The 16639-nt window shown below is 33.6% G+C and overlaps 1 protein-coding gene across 1 annotated transcript in view; it reads right to left on the reverse strand.

Moving 5' to 3' along the window:
* Mrps9 (mitochondrial ribosomal protein S9) overlaps positions 1–16639 on the reverse strand; it is a 59364-nt gene that overhangs the window by 36256 nt on the left and 6469 nt on the right. The window contains exon 2 of the mRNA XM_046423306.2: positions 11715–11894. Within this exon, the coding sequence (XP_046279262.1) occupies positions 11715–11894 (180 nt within the window). The remainder of the gene's footprint in view (positions 1–11714; positions 11895–16639) is intronic.

The following is a 16639-nucleotide window of genomic DNA, read 5'->3' on the forward strand; positions in this document are numbered from 1 at the left end:
AAGTGTCTCTGATTTGATATCAAGCTCCTTGATCCATTTTGAATTCACTTTTGTGCATGGCAAGAGAAAGGGATTCAGTTTCATTTTGTTGCATATGGATTTCCAGTTTTCCCAGCACCATTTGTTGAAGATGCTATCCTTCCTCCATTGCATGCTTTTAGCCCCTTTATCAAATATAAGGTAGTTGTAGTTTTGTGGATTGGTTTCTGTGTCCTCTATTCTGTACCATTGGTCCACCCGCCTGTTTTGGTACCAGTACCATGCTGTTTTTGTTACTATTGCTCTGTAGTATAGTTTGAAGTCTGGTATCGCTATACCGCCTGATTCACACTTCCTGCTTAGCATTGTTTTTGCTATTCTGGGTCTTTTGTTTTTCCATATGAATTTCATGATTGCTTTCTCTATTTCTACAAGAAATGCCGTTGGGATTTTGATTGGCATTGCATTAAACCTATAGAGAACTTTTGGTAATATCGCCATTTTGATGATGTTAGTTCTGCCTATCCATGAACAGGGTATATTTTTCCATCTTCTAAGATCTTCTTCTATTTCTCTCTTTAGGGTTCTGTAGTTTTCATTGTATAAGTCTGACAATTTCATTCTTATTCTTCAACTCAACAGTTTTTATTCCACTTGAGAAAACACTTTATTGAAGATAACATCTTACACAGGCTGAGTTCATGAGTCCTCTAGGCTTCCCCAAATGCACAGTAACTAGAAATGCACTTCCTTACTTCAACAGAAAAACATTAAGATTAACCTATAAAATCCACACCAAACTCACCGCCTTATTCAATAAGGTAATTATGATAAAGAACAAGTAACAAAAATGGATGGGAGTAGGTTATTTCACCAAAAAACTTAGGGCAAAGATTTGGTTGGGAAAGGTTCAGAAGGACAAGAAAAGAAAATGAGAAACATGAAAGCAAAGAAGTGTTGGAATACTTCATTCCTTTTGAGCAGTTTTCTTGAAGCATCCATAATGGTATGATAAAGAATGCCAAGTTTAAATATTTTGATAGGTGAAATTTAGCCAACCAGAAAACCACAGGAGGAGGGTGGTGAGGAAACTATTCTCTGTGGATGTGAAGCTCTCTGTTCAGAGTTAATGTTCTTGAGCTCGCACTGTGTGTAGGCACTCACCAGCAGCAAGTGGCCTTGTCCCTCAAGTATTTTAGAACTAGAGAAATACTGGCATTTCACTTTCAAATTGTGGACCAACCTTGCCAACAATGAAAGAACTAGTAGAAATTTCACAATTACTTGAAATAAGGGCTCTTTCCCTTCTAAACAACCTACATGAAAAATTATTACTTAGTATGAAATAGGAAGCACTAAATTAAACAAAAAGTGCTTGTGTTAAGACTCATTTAAATGACTCTTCAAGAAGCTTTGAAACAAGATTGCTAGCCAAAAAGTCTTTGTTTAAAGGCTTAACAACTGTGTTTCAAGAAATGTTTTCTCAGGATAAGAACCATACTTTGGAGTGGATCCATACACACACTGGTGTTCAAACACCATCAAAACTCAGGTCCGAGTACCTGAAAAGATACCCAAACCACTGTCCTATTCCCTGATTTAAGGCTGTTGATTCCTTAATCTTTCAACTGTAAGTTATATCCCAAGAAAATCTAAGGAACTGGAATAAGTTCTAGCTTAGCATTTCTTATACTAAGTTTTAAAATCTGTATGGAATTTACTTGGCAAAGCGCTTAGGTTTTCTCAATTAATGTCTCATTTTGAAAAAGTGTCGCATGTATGGTTTCATTTCAATGCCAGTCGGCCACAAAATAAATAAGTAAATAAATACAAATTTCTTCTCCCCTCCCCTCCCTTTCTCCCTCCTCCTCCTTCTTCTTCAAACAAATAAAAATTTCTTCTCCTTCTCCTTAAAAAAAAATGAAATATACATTTAATGTTAAGTATGACAAGTATGCTTAAAACACTGCTGCCAAAACTTAAGAAATATAAGTTTTAAAAATTTCATCTAAAATGGGCTGGGGTTGTGGCTCTGTGGTAGAATGCTCGCCTAGCACGAGTGGGGAACTGGGTTTGATCTTCAGCACCACATAAAAATAAAATGGAGATATTGTGTCCACCTACAACTAAAGAACATTTAAAAAAAGATGCTAAGGGGCTGGGCTTGTGGCTCAGCGGTGCAGCGCTCGGGAAGCACGTGCGGGGCCCTGGGTTTGATCCTCAGTACCACATAAAAATAAATGAATTAAATAAAGGTATTATGTCAATCTACACCTAAAAAATAAATATTTTTTAAAAAGATACTATTAAATATAAAGCTTTAAAAATTAATCTAAGTAATGGAATAAAGCTAAACTTGCTAGTAAACATGCTTGTGCTTTCTGTTGCTGCTGTTATTTTTTGCTGTTTAGGTTTTAATCGGAATACTAATAATTTAAGAGTTCTTTAAAATGAAGGCAAAGTATTTGACTATATTCTTAAGCTGAAGTCAAAGTATAAAAGGACTGTAGGTTCAACCCAAGAGAAGCACTGGGTCAGGAATGCAATCTCTATTAATTAGATATCCCAGCTGGGCAGTGGGTTTGCAGCTGTTAACTTGATCAATGACTTACCTAAATGTCATCTCTACTGATTCGCTTATAAATTACCAGCAAGTGAGACTAATGTACAGGTGCTAATTTATTTAAACTGTTCTCTACAGTTCTACATAGCTTTATAAACTGCATCTGGCACCTAATGTTAGCTGTCAGTTGTACTTAGACATGCCTGTCCTAACGACTCTGTTCATTAGAAGTGAGCACAAATTATGAAATATTGTGAAAAATGATACATCAAATGGAATGGGCACAGCAAATCAATTAGAGAAACTTCATACGGCATATTCACACTTAGGAGAATAAAACATTCTGGTTTCAGAATGAGGTCTATAATACCAATTAAAAAGTAATTGGTAGACTTCAGCAGCGTTATATATCAATTTGCTGGCTTTTTTCCCTGAAATTTTAATAGTAATGTAGAACTTAACTTTTAATTCCCAAATAGTCATTACTAAATGCAAGTGCAGATCTGTATTCATAGGATGTAATATAAGTGAAATGTCTCCAACTTAAAAGTTATAACTACTACATGCTTAATTCAAAAAGGAAAGTGTAAGTATCAGTGGCCCTCAACTTGTCTGTGTTTACAGCATGATTCTGAGTAAAATAATTTTTGATACACATGAAAATTTAAGAGATTCATTAAACAAACTGTCAGTCAACTGTTACTCTGTGTCTGCTCTAGTGCAGCAGTGTGTTCCAATCTCCACAAAGTTCCATAGGCCCTGGCTGCACCTCACCTGACCATCTTTTTACCTGGGGATCAAGAAGGAAAACTGCTTCTGTCTTTCCTGTTCTGCACTCATGGACTTAGCTCTTTACAGATTCTTCTTTTTAACCACTTTCCACTGCTTAACAAAATCCATTCAGTTCAATGTTCCATCTGACAGATTCCTCTTAACAATGATGAATACTGTTATAGCCAAAAATATTTTTTACACACCGATCAATGTTTGGTAACCTGTGAAAGGTTTACAGAACAGGAATTGAGAACCATAGCATTAATTTGTCTATTTTCAATAGATTACCACACATTTAAAGTACTTTCAGCATGCCACCATCTTTACTACTAGTTGTTAGAGACTAACTGGCGTTTTTCCTATTGACATCTTCTGAGAGAGGTTCAGTGGGTAAGACCAATAGCAATTTGCTTCTTTTCAGTATGATTTTAAAAGTTAGGCAGAAATGAAACTACTATTTTGAAATAAGAGAAAACCCATTCCTGCCAATGACTAATTTCCTTTTAATTATCTATCATACCAACTACAATTTTTTTTCACATAAATGTAACAAAAAGATTGAGCATTAACTATAACAAAGTAATTCTGTAAACATTTCAGCAAACACACAGTACTGTAGCCTTAGTAATAATAAGTCTTCTAGATGATGTAACTTTAAGTACAACAGTGACACACAGAATTAATTTTGTACCAAAATTGTAACCACTATATTTCTTTTTGCTTTACCAATTCACAACTCTATACTTTAGAATGCTTTATTAAATTAAGGAAACATTAGCATATAAGATTAACTGGGTATAATATTCACATACAAATTATTTGGTGAGGCCAGATTGCTATTCAAACTCAATCCTCTGAAATAAAGTTGTAAAACCTAGAAATCAAAGAGAAAGTCCAATGAGGAGCTAAAATAGCTGACATGAATTCACGGTTTTTACTTAGGAAGGATGTACAGGTCCTCAATGATAGCTAATGACTCTTAGTTTTAATTCACATATCTAACAAGTTTAGTTGTGCTAGGAGGTTGGCAGGCAGGTGAGAGCAGCTAAAGGCAGACACACAGACACAAGACATCCTGACAGGAAAGAAGAGGACAGAAATCAGGAAGAGAGTACAGCCAGGTCATTTAGTACAGGGCAAACATGTACTCTGAGCCAGTCAGGGGTTAAAAACCACACTGAAAAGAAAACTCAGAAAGCGCTACAGAGTTAAATTACAGCCACCATAGTCTACCAAAAAAAGGTTAGGGACAGTACCAATTTATTTTGGAAAATATTATCCCAAAACTTAATCTTTCAAAGTGTGGAAAGAATATATTCTTAGGCTACAGAAAGATCTTATACAGCCTTGCTATCCTCAACAACTAAGAACAATGACAAAACCCACCTCATAACATTTTTATAAAGATTAAATGTGGCTCCTTGATAGCATCTCTCTCTCTCTCTCTCTCTCTCTCTCTCTCTCTCTCACACACACACACACACACACACACACAAACACACACACACACAGAAAGTTTTCGGTATATAGTGGTAAATCTCATTACAAATAATAACTAAAAATAATTTCCTCTTGTCTGGAAAACTCACTTGGTGAAATATCTAATTTCCCGATCATACTGAATAAGAGAAAAATGATAGTACCTATTTTTAATTTATATATTAAAAGTCAAACATTAATATACTATGTATACAACGAGATATAAAAATTATGCTCTATATATGTAGTAAGAGTTGTAATGCATCTGCTGCCATAAATAAATAAAAAAATTTACATAAAAAAGTCAAACATTATATGAAATCACTGTAACTTCTAAACATGTAACAGTAATTGCAATGGGAGCTTAAAATGTTTAAAATTAGTTATCATAAATAACTAAGCATTTTTAACATGAAAATACTAAATAAGATCCATCAGTTATATTTTCTCTCTTTCAGCTTACATATACAGTCAAGCTCTTTTTACAAAAATAATTCCAAAAACATAAATAAAAACCACAATGGGCAGATAATTAAAATGCTCTGGCAAGAGTTGGTTGTCACTGTCTACTTTTATATCTACTCAGATGCTACAGGGAATCTGCTAAAATTAATAAAATGCCAAAAAAGTTAACTGATATAAAAAGTGAGACTCAGTAAAGCCAATCAATCACTTGCAGCAAAGTCTAGTGCAGCAGAATGGTAACCCAGTGTCAATGAAAATGGCGAACACTCACTTCCATATGAGCGTCCAGATACCAAAGGAGGTGAGACACAGTATCAACCTAACCTTTAAATCAACCATGATAAATCAATACGCTCAACAGTATTTCAGATAATTCTCCCAACATTCAGTCTCAGGTAGCATGTGACAAAGACAATTAGAGAAAACAGTGAATGATTCCAGTTATGGTAGATTGTATTTGTTAATACTGATAGTAATGTTGTTAATACTGAAAGTAATGAAAACAATAACACATTGCATTAATCTCATGCTCCTTGGTTTTATTTCGAGGCAGGCAATCAGGTATTATTTCAGAGATTAGAAAATCAAGTGACAGAAAGCTGTGACTTGCTAAACGTTACAAAGCTAGTTAGTGACGCAGAATCATCTATTCCCAGGTACTACAGCTTTCAACACCATCACTTCAGCTACAATAAATTTATCAAAACAAAGCAAAATAAACCAAAAAAATAGAAAAAAATTTAATAACAAAGTTTTACAACTTCTGCATTCAATATTCTGCATAAAAAATTCAATTTCATTTTAGAAGAGATACATATTCTAAAGGAGCACCAGGTTTTTTTGTATTAATTCATTACTTAGTCAGCTAAAACTATGAGAAAATTTTATTGAACAATGACAAAATGATATCAAGTATCTTCATCAAATTATTCTGTATTTTAAAAATACAGAATAATTGTCACCACTCACATTTATCTAGTGATGTTAAGTATCTCTTCTTTGGAGGACAATTTCGTATTTTGAGGACCAGAACTAAATATATTATCAAAAATTTGTTTCTACTTGATTGAATGATCATGTACTCACATGATCCTTTTAGATTTCTCTAAAAGGAGGATCCTTTTAGATTTCTCTATATAACATTAAAAGGATTCTCTAGATGAAGTCACCAATGTATGGTGAAAAATATTCAAGATATTTTAATATATGAAGTGATTTGTTCTAAATCTTAAATATTTTTGCCTAAATACATTTCATAAGTGGTTTTGGCCCTTGTTATTTTGGCAATTAGATAAGCAGTATGAAAAAAGGTGGTTTCTAAAATATATAAAATAACTAATGATTTAATCTAAACAAAATGGCACTTAATTTACCTAGGTGACAAGTAAAGTAACCCTAGACTTGTAACTAAGGTGATTGAACAAAATTATAGGCCATGTCTACTCTGTATAAACTAAGCCCCTGTAAAAATAATTTTAACATCCCAAAATAATATTCTGAGTAAACAGCCAAGCCATGAACTTGCCACTCCAAACAACGCAATTCATTTAAATATTTACAGTGTGAAAAGGTTTGTCCTTTCAGATAGAATTACAAAACCACTGACTGATTCTTTTCTCAGTAAGCTAAATACACCTGATGTAAATCCAAAAAGATAGTTGAAAGCTGCTCAAAAACACTTCAGTGGTAAACTCAGCTGGAAGTGCAAAATGTTACTCAAGGACACAGAGGCCACAAGGAGACAGCAATGCCATTTTAAAAACCAAACAGTAAAAAAGTAAAAAACAAAAACAAAATTACCTACAAAGATAAGCCTGGGCCCAGATGGCTTTCACCAGTGAATTGAACCAAATATTTATAAAATAATTAATGTCCATTCTTTATAATCTCTTCCAAATATAGAAAAGAGTATTTCCCAACTTATGCTATGAGGCCAATATTACTGATATCAAATCAGACAAAGACATTCTAAGAAAACTATAGACTAGTATTGATTAGATGCAAAAATCCTTAACAAAATGCTAGCAAACCAAATCTAGAAATATATAAAAAGTACTATGTAAACTGACCAAAGGAAATTTATCTCATAAACACAAGGTTGGTTTAACATTCAAAAATTAAATGTGATACACCACACCAATAGAATAAAGGATAAAAATCATGATTTTAAAAAAGCAGAAAAGATATTTGACAACATTTAACACTCCTTGATGATAAAGCACTCAACCACCACCACCAGAAAAAAAGTTCAACAAACTAGGTATGAAAAGGAACTTCCTGCATCTGATACATTCAACCACACAAAATCCTATGGCCACCATCATCACATTTAACTGTGAATGAATATGGATGCTTTTGCTCGAGAGCAGAACAAATTGAGAATGTCTGTTCTAGCTATCTCTGTTTAATACTTTTGGAGGTTCTAGCCAGGGATATTAGGTGAGGAAAAAGAGTGAAAGAAAAGGGATCCAGATGGAAAGAAAGAAGTAAAACTGAACTATTTGCCAGTGACAATATGTTGTATGTGGAAATCTTAGAAAATCCATTTAAAAACTCTGGGAATTAATGAATGAATTCAGCAAGGTTCTCAATTCATGAGTGATAAACAAAATCACACAAAATATATACAAAAATCAACTGTACACACTTTCAATGGAGAATCCAGATTAGAAAATCAATTCTATTTTATAGTAGGATTTTTTTAAAAAAAGAAACTAACTTAGGAATTAATTTAACAAAAGAAGTATCAAACCATGAAAACTACAAAGCATCACTGAGAGAAATTAAAGATATAAATGAAAACAGAAGAGCATCCCATGCTCATAGATTAGAACTTAGCATGAAGATGGCATCACTCACAAAAGTGATCTACAGATTTACCAGAGTCCCTATTAAAGTTCTACCTGGCTCTTTGCGGAAATTAATAAGCCAACCTTAAAACTGCATACAGAAATTCAAGAGGCACAGAACAGTCAGAATTATGTTGGGGGAAAAAAAAAAGAACCAAATAGGAGTATGTATACTTCACAATTTCAAAACTTACTACCAAGCTAAGGTAATCAAAACAGAGTAGTTACTGGCATAAGGATAAATAGATCAAAGGGAAAAAACTATAAGTCCAGAAATAAATCGTAATATTTACGGTCAATTGGGTTTTGATAAGGGTGACTGTTATGGTTTGAACTGACCTATCCTCTGAAAGTTCATGTGTGAGATGATGAAAGAATATTCAGAGGTGAAATGATTAGGTTATGAGAGCTGTAACCTAATTAGTGGATCAATCCATTTGGCGAATTAATAATTTGAAAGAACTACCCTGTACTAGGTGATAACTACAGGCAGGCAGGGTGTGGCTGGAAGAAGTAGGTCACTGGGGTTTATATTTTGTCCCTGGCATCTGCTCTCTCTCTCTACTTCTTGGCACCATAAACTGAGGAGCCTTCCTCCACCACCCACTTTGCCATGCTGTTCTGCCTCAACAGGCTGAGAGCCATGGAGTTGGCTGACCATGAATTCAATCTCTGAAACTGTGAGCCCCAAATAAACTTTTCCTTTAAGATGTTCTTGTCAGCTATTTTGTTCACAGAAACAAAAAGCTGACACACAGAGATAAAAGAATTCCATGGGGGGAACAAGTCTTTTCAACGAACGATTCTGGGACAACTGAATATCCACATGTAAAAAAATAAAGTTGGACCCCTACCTCACACTATATACAAAAATTACTTCAAAATGGATCAAAACCTAAACGCAATAACTAAAACTGTAAAACTCTTAGAAGAACCCAAGGGCAAATCTTCATGACCTTGGATTAGCAATAGTTTCTTAGGTATATACTCAAGAGAACTAAAAACATGCCTACCTAAAAACTTGATATTCATAGCACTCATGTTCATAGCAACATTATTCACAACAAGCCAAAACAGAAACAATCCATATGCCCATCAATTGATGACTGAATTTTTAATAAAAAATTACTCGGGAACAACTTTTCTTTTTTAAAATTTTCTGACATAAAAATTGAATATGTAGCCAGGTATGGTAGAGTATGTCCATAATCCCAGTGACTCAGGAGACTGAGACAGGTGGAATCTAAAATACAGTAAGTTATATTTGTTCAAATATTTCAATTGTAAAACTTTTTTAAAAATAGTGTATGATATTTATTACTTATTTCCTACTCTATTAAAATGGAATTTTTAAGTGAATTTAAAAAAAAAGAAAATTAACTCAGGAACAAAAAGTAATAAATACTGATATAAGCTACAACATGGATAAATATTAAAAACATGTTTTGTGAAAGAGGCCAGTCACAGAAGACCACATATGGATGGATTCTATTTATATGAAATAGCCAGAATAGGCAAATCTATACAGACAAAATGTAGAAAGTGTAGTGGCCTAGAGTTGGGAGATGGGAAGAAGTACAGCACACTAAAGAGTAGGAAGTTTCATTTTGGGATAATGAAAATATTCAGAAGTTTGATTACGGTCATGGCTGTACAACTCTGTGACTCAACTAAAAACCAGTGAATCGTACACCCTAAATGATACATGAATTATGTCTTAACCCAGCAGCTACCACCCAAAAAAGGAAACAGCAAAAAGGTTATCTCAGGACAAATAACTAGGGAAGCAGAGATTACGTTCCTACTTAGAAAAAAACTGCAATATATCAATTTGTGCCAAATTGCTCACTAATCTATCTTTTAAAAGGGGACATGGTATAAAATGGGGAAAAATAAAATCTTATTTTTGACCTTTTCTTCAGTTCTTAAAAACTCATATTCTTTGACTATACAGATACCTAATTTTTGTGTTTTTTTTTCTTCCAATTCTCTTGAAAATCATAAATTTTTGAGTATACAGATATCTTAGCTAAAAATTATGGATATTTTTCAGGTGACCATCATCTATGAAATGAGGCAGATATGAAAAAAGAACTTTAAAGTTAAAGTTTAAAATCTTACAGCTTCTCCATTTTTGCATACGTATTTACACAGAATGCTAAGTCTTTCTGTGCCTCAGGTTCCTTTTTTTAAAAAATGCAGCAAGCAACCATACTTAACCCATACTACCTAGGATAAAATTAAAGTGTATTAAAAATAATTTTATTAATACAGTCCAGATTATCATAAGATTAATAAAGAGGACAGCAGTTACAAGGTCTACAACCTGAATCACTAAGACCTAAAAGGGCAATAGAAAGTTTTTAAGACAAAAATGTTGATCTGAGACATTAAAAATATACTTCAGAACCATTTACAAACAGGAAATGTATACTTAAAAATGGGAATTAAACTAATTCATTAAAAATGATAATTATGTCTATGTACTCTCCATTTGTGGATTCAATAACCACAGATTGAAAATATTTGAAAAAAGAGAAACTGCACCTATACTAAACATATGCAGACTTTTTCTTGTCATTCTTCCCTAAATAATGCAGTATGCCAATTACTTACATAGCATTTATATTGTACTAGATATTATAAGTAATCTAGAGATGATTTAAAATATACTGGAAAATATATGCAGGTCTTTTGAAAATATTACACCATTTTATATGACAGTTGATCATCCATAGACTTTGGTATCCATGGATATCCTGGAGCTAAGCCCCCAGGATAACAAAGGACAACTATATACAATCATGTCACCTAATACTGTTTCAATCGTGATGGTCACATAAGATTACATGGGCTAGTGACATAGTTATCCTCTTAGTATAAATACATTCTATGATGTTCACAAAACCACAAAACCACTTAAGGAAGCATTTCTCAAAACATACCCTGGTCATTCAGCAAAGCATTACTATATTTAAAAAGCATATAAAAATGTGATATCTATATGAAGATGTCATTTTCAGTTAAATACAAAACATTAGGAGATGTCAGATGTTACTTTTTAAAAATCAGCACAAGCTTACAGTTGTTAAATTTAAATTCCTCAGCTAGTTACTCTGGAATTTCTAACACAAAAGTACTATTAACTGTTATTACTTTTATCAGGAATATAGTAATTCAAGAGCACAGAAGGAACTGAATTCTGACCTTAATTGTCAAAACACTTGCAACATGCTTTCATTACTATCTATTTTATCATTTTTGTCAGAAAGCAGAGCCTAAGAGTACCATTTGAAAACAGGACAAATGTTTTCAAATGGTATATAAGCATCCATAGAAGTCCAGGTCCTCTGACCTTGAATCAGGAAAAGTATCCATTTCTGGTTAAAATCTAAAATTCACCATACTTTGTGATGCTTCAAGTACAAAGTGGCATCTCTCTTTGATATCATGGTTCCAACTTGCAATGTACAGTGACATTTTTCCATACTCTGACAGTTTGATTAAAATTTACAGAGAGCTAAGGGGCTCATGCTGAAGAAAAGTGCTGTAAATGTCTAAAACTCTACAGCAATTACTTTTCCAACTGAGTTAACTGTACTTACGTCAATATCCTCTTGGGTAAAAGTTTCTGGATCTTCTCCCATCATGTTGGCCAAGTGTCTCTTTCCTATGTTGAACTCTTCAATCTGCTTTTTAATAAAATCCTCTGTGTATGTTTCACGTCTTGAGGCTGGAACACTTTTCTTTGTCGTTACAACTGTGGTATGTATTAACCTTAATATCTAATAGAAAATGTAAATGGAAAGAAAAAATATTTTAAATTAAACTGATCCAACAGGCCAGCATCTCTAAATAAAAGAGGATATCTAAACAGTTGACTTTTTTAAAACTATCATACTCAGCTGGCAAGGAGTCCAGAAACAAGTAAAAGGGCTCCTTAAGAAAGGAGGACTGGGGAATACAGCTCTGGAATACAGAGCTACAGCATTTGCCTCACATGCAGGAGGCCCCAGGTTCAATCCCCAATATGACAAAGCAAGCAACCAAGTAAGATGTTAAAAACCGATCTTGCTCAAAAGCTTATCTGTGAAGCAGATTAAACTACTAGCATTTCAGAACATTTAAAATACTTGAGTGGGTATGCTACATATCCTTATTTACCATAAACATCCATCCTTCCCATAGCTTTCCCCTTCCTCTGAGAATACTAAAGTCAGATTACTCTACAGCAGTAATATCACTATAGTTATAACAGGAAATATAAGAAAAAATACAGGAAAAATATTATGATATCCAATTAATGGTAAACTTATGTTGTTAAATGCTTCAAAAGAGTTTTTTTTTTTTTAAAGGATTTTTCTATTCTTTCATGGGTCAGAAAGAGAGATTTCAAATTGCACAAAACTTTATTTTCCCTCGGGAGAGCACAGAGGAATTCTCCCTTTTCAATATGTAATTAATCAAGAATTATAATTTTTACAGTGCTATATAAAGATACACTGTTATTATCAATGAATAAAAACAAGACCACAACTTGCTTGTGTATATGGTGGCTTCCTATATCCATGGCATGGTTTTGCTTTCCTTGATTTGTTACCCTGACAGTTGAAAGACAATACAGTACAAAAAGATATTTTGAGACCACACTGATATTATATTTATACTTTTATTATAGTATATTGTTATAATTATTATAATTATTCTATTTTATTATTTATTATCGCTAATTGCTTACTGTACCTAATTTATTAATTAAACTTTCTCTCAAATATACATGTTATAGGAAAAAACAGTACAGATTTCAGTACTATCTGTGGTCTCAGTAATCCACTGGGGATCTGCAATGCATCCCCTGTGGATAAGGGGGGCTCCTATAGTTAGCCTACTCTTTTACAAACAGGACTTGTTTTTATACCTCTGATCCCCACTGCCATCAACTCCTTACTTTAGTAGTTTAATCATCTCATGTATTTACTGGAGTACAGGGGTTTTCTGGTATTTGTTTTTGTTATGATTCCATGTCTTCTGTGAGCATGAGGATGCTGCTTCTCATATTCACAGCGAAGAGAAAATGCTTTGTTGACCCAAGAATCTGTCAAAGATATAAACTGGGTCCAAAAAAATAACAGCCATACACTAGAGGTAATTCTCCCAAATGTTTCATTGACAAACTATGATTATGCTGCTGGTTTTATAAATAATATGACAAAATATTTTTGCCCAAGGCTAAAACAATCCACTCATAAAACAAGTGAACCCACAATTCAAACAAATTCCTTAAGACACTGTTTTAGGTTACTATCACAATCCCCAGCCATCACCACCCATAGACCTTGGGAGAAATGAGCCTCCCAGTGAACATGGCTCTGTCACTGAAGTAAAGAATTGTAGAAGAACAGCAAGATCAGGAGGAAAGTGATGAGTTCAACTTTAGGAATGTTGTTTGAGTTATCTGGTGGACATCCCAAAGGGCAGATGGCTCTGAGGATGGGCACATGGGAATGATCTGAGATCCAGGTACAGGTATGTTAAAACCCGAATGAGACATGAAGCAGACACCATTAGCAGTGGGAAGATGGCAGGCATTGGTATTAGAATGAGAACTGTCTCTTCTATTACATGAACAAAATCATTTACATATGAGGGAAGGAATCAGAAAAGTAAAGTTACTTGTCTTATGTGGCCACTATTTTCTTTGAGAAGTAGGAGATGAGATGGTCCACTGAGAGAAAAAGGTGATAGATTTAATGGACTGAATATTTCATATTCAAAGAGCAATGATACAGTGGTTTAAAGTGTAGCAAGAAAAAGGAATCTAGAACCATACAATATTTTGTCAGTTATCTTTTCCTTTCCTGTAGATTTTCTCTGTATGTCTCAATGGTACATTCAATACACTATCCAGTTCCGAGAGTTACATCTTAGGGCAGATTGTACAGTTAAGCATTACAAAGTTTTTCCACTCCCATGAAATCATTTTTACCTTGAATTAAATTCTATTGTATCATAAAACTGCAATCCTTTCAACTACCTACTTATATGTCCCCGAGATAACATTGCCCATGTTTTTCATTTAAATTTTAGGTCATTTTAGGTTCTGTTTGATACAATCTGAATCTTTAATAGATGAAAATATGTGGGTTTAGCTATTCTGTCATCAGTCATCTTACCTTTATATTTTTCATACTTTTTCCCTATTTTCTTTATTTCACTATATGGAAGGATCTGGGTTTGCCTTTTGTTTTTAATCTATCTTTTATCTAGCAATCTGAATAAGATACAGCCTGCTCTGTTTTGCTAGTGTATCTCTGAGTAAAACATTTAAAGGTACTTTTACTCTCAACTCTGGAAAGAAAACAATATCACTGAATTCTCACCAAATTACTCTCCACCCATGGCAATGATCCACTGTTGTGTTCTCCATTCATATCAGTTTCTCTCTGATTTATTGTCCCTTGATTCTGCACTTGGGACAGTGGAATTCTTACTCCTTTCTGCAGTGTCAATTCTGCTTACAGCAGCCACTGTGAACTTTTGTTTTTTTGTATCACTATCTTCAAAACTCAAGCCTCAAGATTTTTAATCATATCTTCTTGTCTTTTCTGCAGCAGTCCGGCTGCAGCAAAATAACCTGGGGGGTGACGAGCAACTTGTGTACCTTGATACCACCTGACTTGTTTACAGACTCTAACACTTTTCCCTTCTAAAATCCTTTTAATGGTATCTTTCACAGTGAGCTGTGAAAGATACCATTAAAAGGGCAATGTTATCTCAGGGACATATAAAACACAGTGGTAAAACACAGTTGTTAGAGGATATATTCCAAGACTTCAAAGTGCAAGCCTGAAATCATGGGTAGAACAGATCCCTATATGCACTTTATTTCATTTATTTACATACTTTTGATAAAGTTTAATTTATAAATTAGGCACAGTAAGAGATTACAACAACTAATAACAAAATAGAACAATTATAAAACCATATGCTGTAATAAAAGTTAAGTGAACACGGTCTCTCTTGAGAGAGTTAAGACAAATATTTGGACTACAGTTGAACATGGACAAAGGCAACTAGAGAAAAAACAAAACTGTGGATGGGGGTTGGAGAGTACTGTAATTCTTCTATTTATGCCTTTGTATTTTCTTTCTCTATTTCTCCATTTTCTCTTCTTTGGTTCCTACATTTTAGCATCTTCTCAAGCAAAACAGATGATCACTGACTTGAAGATTTGTTTCTTCACATCTATCTCTGTTCTCTGGAGTTTGTAACACTACATGGTAGCTTCTCTACTTTTAACATAAGTAAGGTGCAAATGTATTCATAAGGATTTTTATCATTCATTTAGAAAGGGCTTTAAAATTGACCTAACTTACTATTTTTCATAAAAGCTCTTTAGGATCTTTTTCAAAGAGATACACACTGCTTAAGAATATGACATCCTAATGATGGTGGAATGTGATGGACATTATTAACCAAAGTACATGTATGAAAACACAAATTTGTGTGAATATACTTTGTATACAACCAGAGATATGAAAAATTGTGCTCTATATGTATAATAAGAATTGTAATGCATTCTGCTGTCATATATAAATAAAGAAATTAATTAAAAAGAATATGATATCCTGGAAATTTATAATATTTTTTAAATTTACAAAATTATCACAGCATTAGTACCAGGCTACTGAATATATTTATTAAATGTTCTGAATTATTCCAGTAAGGAAGTCATACAAAAATATTTACATTTAAAGGAGTTCATTATTCATTGGTACAATCCATTAAATAAGAAACAGAGAGTGTGAAGAAACAAGATGTTTAGCCAAACACACCAAGAATTCCTGGAGAAAATTTGCTTTCCAACTGTTAAGAATAATTCCCAACAAAATTTTCTATATTCCATTTCCAGCTAAAAAGCTATGATAAGAGAATTTTCATCAGACTTTTGTTGGTGGAATAGTACAGATACGACCTGACAGATTTGTTTCTTTTTAAAGATAATCAGTGGGTCAGACAACTATAATTTCAATAAAGCAGGCTGCCAAAGATGCAGACACATCTTGACAGCAGTGATGTCCCAAATTTGGACAGATGCCAGCTTAACACAACTTTAATGGTATTACAGCAGTATTAAGGAGTTTCCTTTTGGTATAATTGGATAAAATGGAACAAAGAAGAATGTGCTGCTAATTTGAATAGAAAAGCAAAAAAACAAAAACAAAAAAAAAAAACCCAAAAAGCAACAAACTTTGAAGAAATTTTAAAGGTAAAGCCTAAAGTCAGATAAGGGAAAATGTGAATAGGAAGACTCTACGGTCTCCAAGAGAGTGTTACAAGTTACTTGTATAAATTAGGTCCCTGGATGAAAGCAAATGAAACAGACTTTGGTTTACCTAAGCGAAAGGGACTTTTCTTAAAAGGCTATTTAGGAGCCCACAGAACAATGCTTGAAAACAGGCAGGGCCTATGGAATCTCTCTGGCAGCCACAAAGCAGGAATTCCAGTGATCTTTACCACAAGTTCTCTT

This window comes from Marmota monax, unplaced genomic scaffold, assembly GCF_021218885.2.
Source record: "Marmota monax isolate L192 unplaced genomic scaffold, Marmota_monax_Labrador192_F-V1.1 WCK01_AAM20220418_F8-fsc00271, whole genome shotgun sequence".
NCBI lineage: Eukaryota > Metazoa > Chordata > Mammalia > Rodentia > Sciuridae > Marmota > Marmota monax.